General features: G+C 35.7%; 1 protein-coding gene across 1 annotated transcript; it reads left to right on the top strand.

The window, feature by feature from the left end:
- Nucleotides 1-4,130: 4,130 nt before the first annotated feature.
- On the top strand, nt 4,131-8,754 carry LOC145607762 (monocopper oxidase-like protein SKS1). The gene is made up of 9 exons (XM_081663353.1): nt 4,131-4,446; nt 5,037-5,146; nt 5,618-5,888; nt 5,975-6,113; nt 6,467-6,833; nt 6,949-7,317; nt 7,410-7,488; nt 8,131-8,330; nt 8,423-8,754. Exons 1-9 carry the CDS (start codon nt 4,300-4,302, stop codon nt 8,511-8,513), a joined length of 1,773 nt encoding a protein of 590 aa, XP_081519479.1. The 5' UTR covers nt 4,131-4,299; the 3' UTR covers nt 8,514-8,754.
- Nucleotides 8,755-14,142: the final 5,388 nt, after the last annotated feature.

The following is a 14,142-nucleotide window of genomic DNA, read 5'->3' on the forward strand; positions in this document are numbered from 1 at the left end:
AATTCTAACTCAGATTTCAAGAAATGATTTGTAGATTAATATGATCTCGACATGTGATGCAATCATATTATCAAATCGACATATACATTGACTTAAGGAATTTGAATATTGCACCCTTGTCTCAGACAAGTGGGAGATTGAAGGAGTTATGTCTTCGTCGTGTGCAATTACTAGATATATAATTGGATCAAATTATGGAGATAATTAAGTTCGGACATTTGGGTCGTCGTTTTGCCATAGCTAGAGGTACTTACGATCTTTGGACTAGTAAAATAGGCCAAAGCCCAATTGGACGGATCCTATAAGGTCACACAAAGGGGCTAGATCGAGCATTAGAGGACGAGGCCCATCATGGGCCTCATCTCTCTAGGTGGCCGGCCATGTAGGGGCTTTGAGAGGCTATTGGGCTTCGTGCCCTAGTCTAATTATAATGAGATTATAAATAGACTAGGTGCCTAGGTTTGCTGGTAAGGAATTAACTGATCATTTAGATCAAACCCTAATTAGCAAACACGAAACCAAACCCCTCTCATACTCCCTCTCTCACGGCTCTCTCCTCCTCCCGGCGCACGGTGGTGTCTCGTGGTGGTGGTGGTTCGTGCGGTGGTCGGTTGTCCGAAAAGGTGGTGATCGCGGTTTTCCTCAATCACTCGACCAATCTAGTATTGGTGGACGGCTCGTTCGAATCTCGTGGACTAAGTAAAGGAGCAACACTTGGGGCTCTATTCTCTCCCTGATTTGCCTGTCGAATAGCTTCGTGGAATTCACGCTTCAAAGGTATGATTATGTGTCTTGTGTGTTATGCATGTGATTCTTGGGATTAGGTACTTTATTGAATATGATTCATATATGTTGTTTCCGCTGCGTAGTACCTATAAACTCCTACAGAATTTACCATGAAGCTCTTTAATTATCTTTTAATTAGGGAAGAATTTAATAAGAAGCCTTATTGGTTAGTTAAAACAAAATTGTTGAGATCTCAATTTGCAAATGTATGGGTTCTGATTTGTTTTTTATTAAAAAAAAAAAAAAAAAAATCTCATCAAAAAAGTGAGATCCCAACTAGCTTAATGCATGAGCATAATGAAGAGGAAGCAAAATGACGTCTTTATTAGTGTTTGCTGCTTAGATTTACTACTATCACCCTTTTCACCCAAAATTTAATTATACAAAATTAATTTGTACAGTAGTTGCTAATATGTATTAGAACATTGAATTTGCAATTTACATCTTTTAGGAATGAATTTGCAATTTACATTTTTCATATGCCCTGTCCTTGTGAGTATAATTTTAAGAGTTTGAGTTTTAAAACTTGCTATTCTATACTTAATTATCTTGTTATATGTAGTTGTTATTTACATCTTTCGTACCACAATTTTGGTTTTTCATAATAATAATAATCAACAAAATAAAAAAAAAATTATTATGAAAATAAAAATACGAAGTAACAGTGAAAAGTGTTAGTAGTAGTAGTAAATAATAATCCTATTTACAAAACAAACAAAAAAAATAAAAAAATAAAAAAAAAGAATTTATTATTTATAAAAAAAAAAAAAAAAAAGGGAGTAGCGGTGATAGTACTTGGTAGTAAAAGTTTTAAAAAAAAAATCATTATTGTTATTAGAAAGATAATAAAACATATCAATGCCCTTAAAGGTAATTTTAGCCCTAAACAGCCAACAGCCAATAACCAATTTTACCAAACATATTTTTTAACAGCCAACAGTCAAACAGCCAACATAAAAAGCCAATACATACAGCTGGTCAAACAAGCCAAGAGTAACAGCCAGCAGCCAACAGCCAATTGCCAAACAAGGCCTTAGAGTTGTTCTATGTTAGCTTCTTAATTTAATAACATGGGAATTAGCAGGTAAAACATATAGTATGAGATTTTCTAGAAAGGAAAATCTACTTGAGAAAAACAAAGGAATTGTTAAACTCTTTAGGATCGTTGTTTTAGAACGGATAAATGAAACTATGCATCGTTGCTCGAGATACTTGTTTTGTTCATGGATAACTATTATTAGGAACTTCTAGGAACAATGAATATATAATGCCTCTTGTCGGCTTGTGTAGTTCTTGCGTGCGTACTAGGCACATGTACATCACATGTGCGCTTAAACTTGTGACCTTTTTATCATGACAACTCTTGATATTATGTTAGGAGCTCAACTCAACCAAAAATTTGAGTTGATACTTGAGGATTATGAATAAGCTTTATACTCGTTTAGTTACAATCAATAATGATATCATGTTTAACATAATCAACAATTTGACCTTATTGTTTACATATATCAAAACAATTTAACATTATATATATCAAATCCTATTCATCCCACTTATCTATACATTCACGATAAATGTTCTAATAATGCTTGTCCAAGTTTAACGAAACTTTAAATAGAGACGGAGGGAGTAATAAGATCGGCTAGAGAGGTCTAAATACTAACTGTTTTCCTTTTGGATCACCAATCGGTTGATTTCAAAGGATTACAACTGTGCAAATGGTGTCAAATTGTAAACAAACAATATGTTGTACAAAATACAAATTTAAATTGTGGATTTGTGGGCCATAACTAGCAAATCACAACTCATAGCTCACAAGTACAATATGGGCCATGGTGTGGGCCACATTCAGCGCATCATATGGAGAAATTAAAGATAAATCTCTCATGTGACACTTTTCAGAAAATCTAATCAAACAGAATTTCTCCTGCAGATACTGGTCAATTCTCTTAAATAAATGACCAATAATGTAAATAACATTTAATCTCATATTATTATGATGATTTTATGAATTATCAGTTAAGTTTCATACATAAACTCTACATGTTACAAGAACTTCACTTTTACTGTGTTATTAATCGATATGCATTGTTTAGTTTGTTATCATTCCTAATATCTACTCATTATTCATTAGACTTTTGTTTAAAGAAATAAAGAAGATGAGAGCTAATCAATGATTCCTTAAAATGTTTTGAGATAAGATTCATAATCTCTTCCATTTATTTCGGAGAATAATCAAAGTACATTAAATTTATGATGTCAATCATTTAAACGTACAACAATCTTCAGTGTACTAATATTTGTGAATCACTGTTGTATATCAATATTAGTATATAATCAAATTTGATTGTTCTTCTCATACATAAAATTTGCAATATCAATTGTATAGAGTGACAACGACATGACGTCATCAAATGAGAAACTTTGACTTCTCACTTCCTCACAAAAACAAAATTTGATTTCTCACTTTCTCACAAAAATTTAGATGAAGATAAACCCGAAATAAACTTAATTCTCTCACTAAAAAGACCTTTGCATAAATCAAGATTCATAACTCACATTTAAGACTACATAGATCAACTTTGATTTCATACAATCCTCACTTTGATTTCATACCAAGGTTTTGGATCAAATCCACTTTGATTCCTTATCAAGGTTGGATCTTATACCCAAATACCCTTTCCCCTTGTTTTTTTTTTGCATGAATACTCATCCTTCCTATAATTGATAAAAGATTAAAAGTTCCTTTTATTTGTTTAATGACTCCATCAATACCTTTTTCTTAATTGAGGTGTACTCCAATCAAATAATCAATTACTTAAAATACGAGTTACTTTTCATTATTTTTATGCTGACATACCTTACCAAAATATAAAAGTCATGAGAGTTGTGGTCGGTTATATACTTATACTCATTTTTCCCCCCCTTACCTTTAACAAAAAAAAATAAAAAAATAATATAATAGAAAAAAGAAAACCAAATCCTCCAACAAAATTCAATCTTGACATCTCATTTACTCGTATCACTACGTTTACAAGGAATTAACAAAAGAAACAAATCAACTGATTATGCCACTAAAAGACGTGTTTTATAATATGGTAATCATCTCGTGTATGGTAAATAGATCATTCTATTTCCTTAAAGAAGTGATTCAATTAAATCAAATAAAAACTAGAGGCGATTTGATTTGTAAAGTTGTGTATATCTTTGTACTCGTCACACATTATTTTCTTCACTCTTACAAAGAGGAACAAGAACAACCACACTAACAAACAAAGAGGAGGAGAGAGAAAAAGTAAACGTTGGAAATTTCACACAGGAAAAAAGGGAGCCGTTTTGTTTTTCTTCCTTCTGCCTTTCAATTTCCTTCTTCTCTCTAAAACAGCTTAACTTTCTCTCTCTTAATTCACCATGAAATAAATGAATCGTTGAATTAGAAAGAGAAAGAAAGAAAGTGTTAGATTCTTAAAAACCCATTTTCAGAGAGTTTGAGAAGTTCAAAAGAGTTCATCAATGGCGGCGATTTTGAATCTAATTTTACTGGGTTTTGTGTGCTTTACTGGGTTAATCATAAGACCCTGTTTGGCTGACGATCCTACGGTTACCTATAATTTTGTTTACTCTTTCAAAAACCTTTCTCCATTGGGTGTTTCTCAACAGGTTTTTTTCTCTTTAATCCAATATCCATTTTTTCCTCTGTTTTTTTCTGGGGTTGTTTTGGATTTTTGATATGAATGTTGGTTTTTCTGGGTTTTATTTGATTTTTTTATTCACTTTTTATCCCCAAATTAATCGACTTTCATGGTGTTTTAGGTAGTATTTATTAGGTTTTTATTTTGGGACTTGTTCTGTTTCTGGGGTACGGAGTATTTTTTATTTATTGGGTTTGTTTTTATCATATTCTGAATAATTTTTAGGTTATTTTTTGTGTTCCTTGAATTTAGAAGAAGGGTTTATTATTTCTCGGATTAATTTTTTGAATTTTTTTTACTGAATCAGTTAGTGACAGTAGTACAATGTACATGGGTTTGATTGGTAATACCAGAATATTAGGATGTTGGTTAATTTGTTGATATTTAGGTTTGATTAGGATTTCAATTGTTAATGAAATCAAACAAAATGATTGATTTATGATGACTATGAATATTCAATTGATTTTGTACTTTAATTTAATGTATGTACTTTTGGAGGAATCTCTGATATGAATATTGTTAGGTGAATAATGGATACATATATGCTTGTAAACGCAGGTTATAGTGGTCAATGATCAGTTTCCGGGGCCTTTAGTCGAATCCGTGACCAATAACAATCTTGTTATTGATGTGAAAAATAAATTGGATGAAGATCTTTTGGTTAATTGGTAGGTTTTGTCTAACATGTTTGTGATTTCCAATATCTATTGGTTGGTCTAACCAATGTACTCAGTATTTTTGTAATGTTGAACATTGGAGAAAGAGAATCTATATTCATCCTTGCTTTTAAAACTTTACACTGTATTTTGAAATGAGATGTTTTATGAGAATATGAGTTATCCCTTCAATAAATTAGCTTAGAAGTGAAAACTAGTAGTGTATGAGATTTATGCTTGCCAAAGGAATGGGTTTTAAATAAATTGTTGTCATTTCTTCAAATGTGAATTTTACCTGCGTGTTTCATGTCAATTTAGCATTTGAATTTTATTAATAATCATACCTAGGATTATCTCGAAAAGTATACAAGTATATATAATTCGGTGTATAAATTAATCAAAAAAGATCATATTGCCTCTCGATGTACTCGTATTAGTTTGACAGTGTAAGCTAATAGTTTATGAGATTAATGGTTACTGCAGGAATGGGATTCAAATGCGGGATAATCCTTGGCAAGATGGTGTGAGTGCAACAAACTGTCCTATTCCTCCCAAAGGGAATTTCACATACCAGTTCCAGGTCAAGGACCAGATTGGAAGCTTCTTTTACCACCCATCTACTCACTTTCAAAGGGCTTCTGGAGGGTTTGGCCCCTTTAAGATTAACAACAGGAGTGTCATTCCTCTACCTTTCCCTAACCCAGATGGCGATATTATTCTCATGATTGGGGATTGGTATACCAGAGACTATAAGGTAGCTTCTGGAGTGTATTGCGGCTATTGCCATACAAAAGTTAATTTTAGTATGTATGCTAATGTATAGTTATTCATCTGCACTAGGAACTGAGGGAAGTCTTAAAAGCCGGGAAGGATTTAGGAATACCTGATGGGGTTCTAATCAATGGAAAAGGACCTTATCGATATAACACCACCCTTGTTCCTGACAATATTGAGTATGAGAACATTAAAGTTGAGCCAGGTATGGTTGGATTATCCAAAAATCTGATTGTGTTTTGTCATGTAATATGGATGTCACTTTCTTGTCTTTCAGTGTAGGATATGTCTACACCCTTGGGGCAAAAATATCATTAAGAGTTGCTCTTTAAATTTAATGTTTAGTAAATGTATGTTTGAGATGAACTGTTGTGTAGGCAACACTAGGATTATATGCTATGACTCATCCATGCACAGGTCGTTTGTTAATATCACTCTCTATATCTGCTGATTCTTAGTCGAAGTATTAAGTATACAATTGTTTAACTTTTGGCACTTTATTTCGTTGATGCGCATTACATATGGTGATGGCTGCTTTCTAATGTTGACTGTATGCAGGCAAAACGTACCGATTACGAGTACATAATATTGGAATCTCAACCAGTTTGAATTTCAGAATTCAAAACCACATTTTGAAGTTGGTTGAAACTGAAGGATATTACACAACGCAATCAAACTACAGCAACTTTGACATCCATGTTGGCCAGTCATATTCATTTCTTGTAACAATGGATCAGAATGCTAGCAGTGATTATTACATTGTAGCAAGTGCTAGGTTTCAGAATGAATCTCAATGGGAGCGAGTCACTGGTGTAGGAATTCTGCACTATTCCAATTCTCAAGGACAAGCTGCTGGCCCTCTGCCTGATCCCCCTAATGATTTTTACGACAAGACTTGGTCTATGAACCAGGCCAGATCTATCAGGTAAGTTCTCATCAATCATGATTCACCACTAGGTTGCAATGTTTGCAAATGATAATGAACGAGAGATTTTCTTGTAGTATTGAATGTGTTTTTAATGTCGCATACTTATGAGCAGGCAAAATGGATCTGCAAGTGGAGCTCGTCCTAATCCACAAGGCTCTTTCCATTATGGGACCATCAATGTGACACAGACTTATATTTTTCAGAGTTTGCCACCAACAGTTATCGATGGAAAGAAATATGGTGCAACTCTTAATGGCATTTCTTTTGTGAAACCTTTTACTCCAGTGTTGCTTGCTGACTGGAAGGATTTGAAGGGTGACTACAAGCTTGATTTCCCCAGCAAGCCGCTAACAGGACATCATCGGTTAGACCACTCAATTATCAACGGTACATTTAAAGGATTTGCTGAAATTATATTTCAGAACAATGATACAGTGATGCAGACCTTTCATGTGGATGGATTTTCGTTCTATGTTGTTGGGTAAGATTTGTCTATTGCTGAGCCCTATTACATGAATGCTTAAGGAGACTTACCAGGTGTATTGAATATAATTGACTTGTCTTTTATTGCAGGATGGATTATGGTGTATGGACTGAGGACAGGCGTGGTAGCTATAACAATTGGGATGCTATTTATCGCTGCACTGTACAGGTTTGCTGAGATTATCCCTACAATATCTTTTATTTTGTTTACAATTTTTTTCTGTATCTGGAAAGCAAGTTACTTCTTGATAGTGTAAGGTTGTATCTGGTTCAAAGGCTTCAAGAAAACATATTGAACTAAACTTTATATTCAATACAATGTAAAAACATATTCTGTATAAATCAATAAGTATCAGGTTATTATATTTTGTTAAACAAAATGTTGGAGAGAAAAGGAAAAATAGAAGCGGGGGAGAGGAGGAGGAGGAGAAAGTGGGGGATAGATAAGATCACGCCTCATTTTTTTTCCTTTACGAAAAGGGAAATATTTCCACCCTTGAGATAAGTAGTTAAGTACTTTCAATCAAAGAAAATTATTATCACTCTTTTTAGTCTTTTACTAGCTAAATGAAGAAATGCCATGATATTGGTTATCATGGAGAATGTTCGTCCTCCAACCCAAACACAATTACTTAGGTGTTCTGACATTGTGACATTGATGATAGCTGTGTATTTTGAAGTTGCAGGCATCAATTTTTTTCTTCTTGCTGAGACTTCATCAAAATCTGTTTAATAAATATGATTATGATATCATTTTCTTGATATTTGAATTATTGAGTAATAGATACTAGCTGTATTTTCTTGGTCACAGGTCTATCCAGGGGCTTGGACAGCCGTGCTTATTTATCTTGACAATCCAGGGACGTGGAATATCAGAACAGAAAACCTTGATAGGTGGTATCTGGGACAAGAAACATACATAAAGCTTGTCAACCATGAAGATAAGGGCACCCTATTTGCTCCCCCTGATAATGTTAGATACTGTGGTGCTCTGGCCAACTTACAGAAGACGTAAATTCCAAACACCGGCACTTATTTTAGCTTTTGTTTAATACTTGCGTTGTATACTTGTTTACTGATCCTTGCTGATACCTTTTGTACAGAGAAAATCGGGCACCATCGATCAATGGGAACATGAAGTTGGCTGTGATTATGCTGGTACTGGTCTTGGTTGCTCTTGTGGATTTGCACTAGAACATCATATTATTTATAGTGTTTATGTCTTCCATAGATAGGCACATGAAAGTCTCATAATAGTACAGAGTTTTGATGTGTTTAGTCTGTTGATAGTTGAGGCCGAAAGTGGCATTGGTGTAGCTTCTCCAACTGTAAAAACAGCCCTTAGCTAGGGCATTTCCTTCAAGTGTTGATTTGATGTAGTTCGAAGGCGATAAGCTAAGCTTAAGCTATTTTGAAATACCATTAAAATTCTACTAACACAGTTTAGTTTTTGTTTTGGCAAGAGTTTTTTCATCCTCCTTCCCTCTTTTTTGTGTGGCTTGTTTTTTTTTTCCCCTTTCTTTATACATTTTTTTTTTCTCCACACATAGTTGACCCAAATTGGTCTATGTGTCCATGTGTCCAGAACACCCTAAAGCACTATCACTGTGCTTGCAGATTGGCCCATTTATCAAGAACAATAAATGCCTCGATCTAACCCAAAACCTTATCAAAGCGAACCAATTTGTTTATACCATATACTGTATTCCAACTAGAGCTGTCAAAAACAGATCCGACCCGAGAACTCGACCTGAACCGGCAATGATCTGAACTCAACCTGTACCCGAACAGTGGAGTGAAACTAGTAACATGTAACCCGACCTGAACCTGACCATATGTTAACCGACAACCGATTTGATTCAATACTTTTTGATCTGAACCCGAACTTGCTCCTAACCCGAGAGTAACCGTTAACCGATTTAATCCGACCTAACAACAATCTGAACCCGAACTAGTACCTTACCCAATTAGAACCTGTACCCGAGTCATGGAAGGTTTAATGAAATTTATATGCCTTTTGTTTAACTTATATACTGGTACAAATCTATAAACCCACAATCCGATTCACGTTATATAACTTTTGTTCTCTATTACTCATATATAGGTTTAATAAAATCTTGATAAAGCTAATCAAATTATGGAAGGCGAAATTATATAGGTTTAACTTGAACACATCATTATGTATTAGAATTGAACTTGAACCAAAACCCAACTCAACAATAACTTGAACCCGAATGTGCCATCTATTAACCCACTTAAAGCTGACTCACACACAACCCGAACCTAAAATTGAATCCGATTTGAATTTGGCTCGAATTGAACCCGACATATATCCGAAATGGTGAACGATCCAGAATAAACTCAACTGAAATTGACCCGACCCGAACTGGAACCTGATATTAGGCTAGATTGACCCGACATAGCCAGATCCTAATTTAACCCGAGACATGGTTTGACACAACTCAAATCCGACTTGAATACCCGAATCGACAACTCTACTATAATACATGAAATAGGAGCAATTTAGGAGGTGTCGGGAGCAGGTGTTGGAATTTCACGGAACACTACGGGATGAATCCCATGATCATATACTATTGTGGGGACCCATATATGACCATTATCCGGCGACATAAAGGCTCCTTGAAAGCTTAATGCCAATACAAGAGTCATGTACAAAAACGGGTAAAATTACCATTTAAAGGCAAATTGGATGGTTCCACCCACCCAATTAAACTCTCGGAGGGTATTAGGAACCATGGTAAACATTTCGGCAATTTTTATTTCCGAGCGAAAAAGGTCAAAAATTTACAAAATTGAAGGCTATATAATCCATAGTTTTTGAGGAATTTTAGAGGTTTCGGGGCCCGGTGGCGAAAAGTGTTGTAACCCTATAGCAGTCAAAAACTAATCTGACCCGAGTACCCGACCTTAACCGACAATGATCAGAACCAGCCTGTACTCGAACAATGGGGTGGATTATAGCCTTCAATTTTGTTACTTTTCGCCACCGGACCCCAAAACCTCAATTTTTTCTTAAAAAGCGTGGATTATAGCCTTCAATTTTTTAAATTTTTGACCTATTTTCGCGCGAAAATAAAAATTTCCGAGATGATTACCATGGTCCCTAATACCCTCCAAGAGTCTAATTGGGTGGGTGGAACTATCCAATATGCCCTTAAACGGTCATTTTACCCGTTCACAACTTGAATTAATTTCGTAAACTCAAGCCTACCACGGACGTTTATGACAACATATAATGATCATATATGGTTTCAAACGGCATTATATGACCCCGAGATGTATATCTTATGGTTTCATGGCCTTTTGCCACTATGCCCCGAAACCTCAAAATTTCCTCAAAAAGCATGGATTATAAAAATTTTTTGACCTACAGTTTTGTAATTTTTGTAATTTTTTGACCTTTTTTCGCCCGGAAATAAAAATTGTCGAGATGTTAACCATGGTCCCTAATACCCTCCAAGAGTCCAAATAGGTCGATGGAACCATCCAATATGCTCTTAAACGGTCATTTTACCAGTTCACAACTTGTAGTGATTTAGTAAACTCAAACCTATTACGGACGTTTATGACAACATATAATGATCTTATATGGGGTTTCAAACGACATTATATGACCTCGATATGTATCCCTTTGGGATTCATGGCTTTTCGCCACCGGGCCCCGAAACCTCAAATTTTTATCAAAAATCGTGGATTATAGCCTTCAATTTTGTAATTTTTAGACATTTTTTCGCCCGCAAATAAAAATTGCCGAGATGAGTGAGAGGAGAGAGAAGGGAGAGAGGCGCCTAATAAGAGAGAAGCTGAGTTCTCATTTAGGGTTAGGTTTATAAAGGACAGCTAAGGAATAAAGCTTGAACCATTTTTTTTTTATATAAAACAAGGCTACCGGTTCAAAACCGGTGGGTTAATGTTTTATCTACCGGTTCAATTTGAACCGGTGGGAATAATAATCTCGCCTATTTTTCCCCTATCTTTGCCAACCGGTTTTCGAAAATCGGTGGCCATTGAGCAGTGCCCTTTTGCCTTTTTCTACTAGTGTTGTAGTGATTTCGTAAACTCATGCTTGCCACGGACGTTTATGAAAACATATACTGATCATATATGGTTTTAAACGGCATTATATGACACCGAGATATATCCCCTAGGATCTCAACAGTTTTCGTTACCGGGCTCTGAAACCTCAAATTTTCCTTAAAAAGCGTGGATTATAGCCTTTGATTTTTTAATTTTTTGACCTTTTTTCGCCCCGAAATAAAAATTGTCGAGATGTTTACCATGGTCCCTAATAGCCTCCAAAAGTCCATTTGGGTCGCTGGAACCATCTAATATGTCCTGAAACGGTCATTTTACCCGTGCGCAATTTGCACCGATTTCGTAAACTCAAGCCTACCACGAACATTTATAACAACATGTAATGATCATATATCGTTTCAAACGGCATTTTATGACCCCAAGATGTATCCTTTAAGGTCTCAATCGCCACCGGGCCCAGAAACCTTAAAATTTCCTTAAAAAGCATGGGTTATAGCCTTTGATTTTGTAATTTTTTTTGACCTTTTTTCACCCGAAAACAAAAATTGCCGAGATGTTTACCATGGTCCCTAATAGCCTCCGGGAGTCTAATTGGGTCGGTGCAACCATTCAATATGTTCTGAATCGGTCATTTTACTTGTCGCAACTTGCACCGATTTCGTAAACTCAAGCCTACCGCGGATGTTTATAACAATATATAATGATCATATATGGTTTCAAACGGCATCATATGACCCCGAGATGTATCCTTTAAGGTCTCAAGGCTTTTTGCTACCGGGCCCCAAAACCTCAAAATTTCCTCAAAAAGCATGAATTATAGCCTTCGATTTTGTAATTTTTTGACCTTTTTTCGCCCGGAAATAAAAATTGCCGAGATTTTTACCATGGTCCCTAATAGCCTCTGGGAGTCTAATTGGGTCGGTGCAACCATCCAATATGTCCTGAAACGTTCATTTTACTTGTCGCAACTTGCACCGATTTCGTAAACTCAAGCTTACCACGGACGTTTATGACAACATATAATGATCATATGTGGTTTCAAACGGCATTATATGACCCCCGAGATGTATCCCTTAGGGTTTCAAGGCTTTTCACAACCCATCCCTGAAACTTCGAAATTCCTCAAAAAGCGTGTATTATATAACCTTCAATTTTGTAATTTTTTGACCACTTTTCACCCAAAAATAAAAATTGTCGAGATGTTTACCATGGTTCCTAATTTCCTCCAAGAGTCAAATTGGATCGGTGGAACCATCCAATATGCCCTTTAACGGTCATTTTACCAGTTCACAACTTGTAGTGATTTCGTAAACTCAAGCCTACTACGGACGTTTTTGACAACATATAATGATTATATATGGTTTTAAACTGAATTGTATGACCTCGAGATGTATCCCTTTGGGTTTCATGGCTTTTCGCCACCAGGCCCCAAAACCTCAAATTTTTTCCTCAAAAAGCGTGGATTATAGCCTTCAATTTTGTAATTTTTTTGACCTTTTTTCGCCCGAAAATTAAAATTGCTGAGATGTTTACCCTAATATCCTTCGGGAGTAACATTGGGTCGGTGGAACCGTCCAATATGACCTTAAACGATCATTTTACCCGTTCACAACTTGAAGTGATTTTGTAAACTCAAGCCTATCTCGTACGTTTATGACAACATATAATGATCATATACGGTTTTAAAATACATTAAATGACACCGAGATATATCCCGTAGGGTCTCAACACTTTTCGCTACCGGGCTCCGAAACCTCAAAATTTCCTCAAAAAGCGTGGATTATAGCCTTCGATTTTGTAATTTTTTTTTACCTTTTTTGCCCGAAAATAAAAATTGCCGAGATGTTTAACATGGTCCCTAATAGCCTCTGGGAGTCCAATTGGGTCGGTGGAACCATCCAATATGTCCTGAAAACGGTCATTTTACCCGTTCGCAACTTGCACCAATTTCGTAAACTCGAGCCTGCCACGGATGTTTATGACAACATATAATGATCATAGATGGTTTGAAACGGCATTATATAACCCCGAGATGTATCCTTTAAAGTCTCAAGTCTTTTCGCCACTGGGCTCCGAAACCTCAAAATTTCCTCAAAAACCATGGATTATAGCCTTCGATTTTGTAATTTTTTTGACTCTTTTTCGCCCGTAAATAAAAATTGCCGAGATGTTTACCATGGTCTCTAATACCATTCGGGTGTCCAATTGGGAATGTGGAACTATCTAATATGCCCATAAACGGTCATTTTACCCGTTTACTACTTGCATTGATTTCGTAAACTCAAGCCTACCACGTACGTTTATGACAACATATAATGATCATATATAGTTTCAAACGACATTATATGACCTCGAGATTTATCTCCTAGGGTCTCAACACTTTTTGCGACCAGGCCTTGAAATCTCAAAATTACCTTAAAAAGTGTGGATTATGGCTAGAGCTGTCAAAAACTAACCCGACCCGACCTTAACGGCCAAAGATCTGAACCCAGCCTGTACTCGAACAATGGGGTGAAACAAGTGACTTGTAACCTGACCTGAACCTAACCTGATCTTAACCGTAAACCCATTTGATCCAATACTTTATGACCTGAACCCGAACCTGCCCCAACCTGATAGTAACCTTCAACCGATTTAATCCGACTTGAAAACAATCCGAACCTGAACTAGTACCCGACCCAATTAAAAAATGAACCCGAGTTATGGAAGGTTTAATAATGTTTTATATACCTTTTATTCAGCTTATAATACTGGTATAATTCTGTAA

This window comes from Chenopodium album, chromosome 23 (assembly GCF_948465745.1).
Source record: "Chenopodium album chromosome 23, dcCheAlbu1.1, whole genome shotgun sequence".
Taxonomy (NCBI): Eukaryota; Viridiplantae; Streptophyta; class Magnoliopsida; order Caryophyllales; family Amaranthaceae; genus Chenopodium; species Chenopodium album.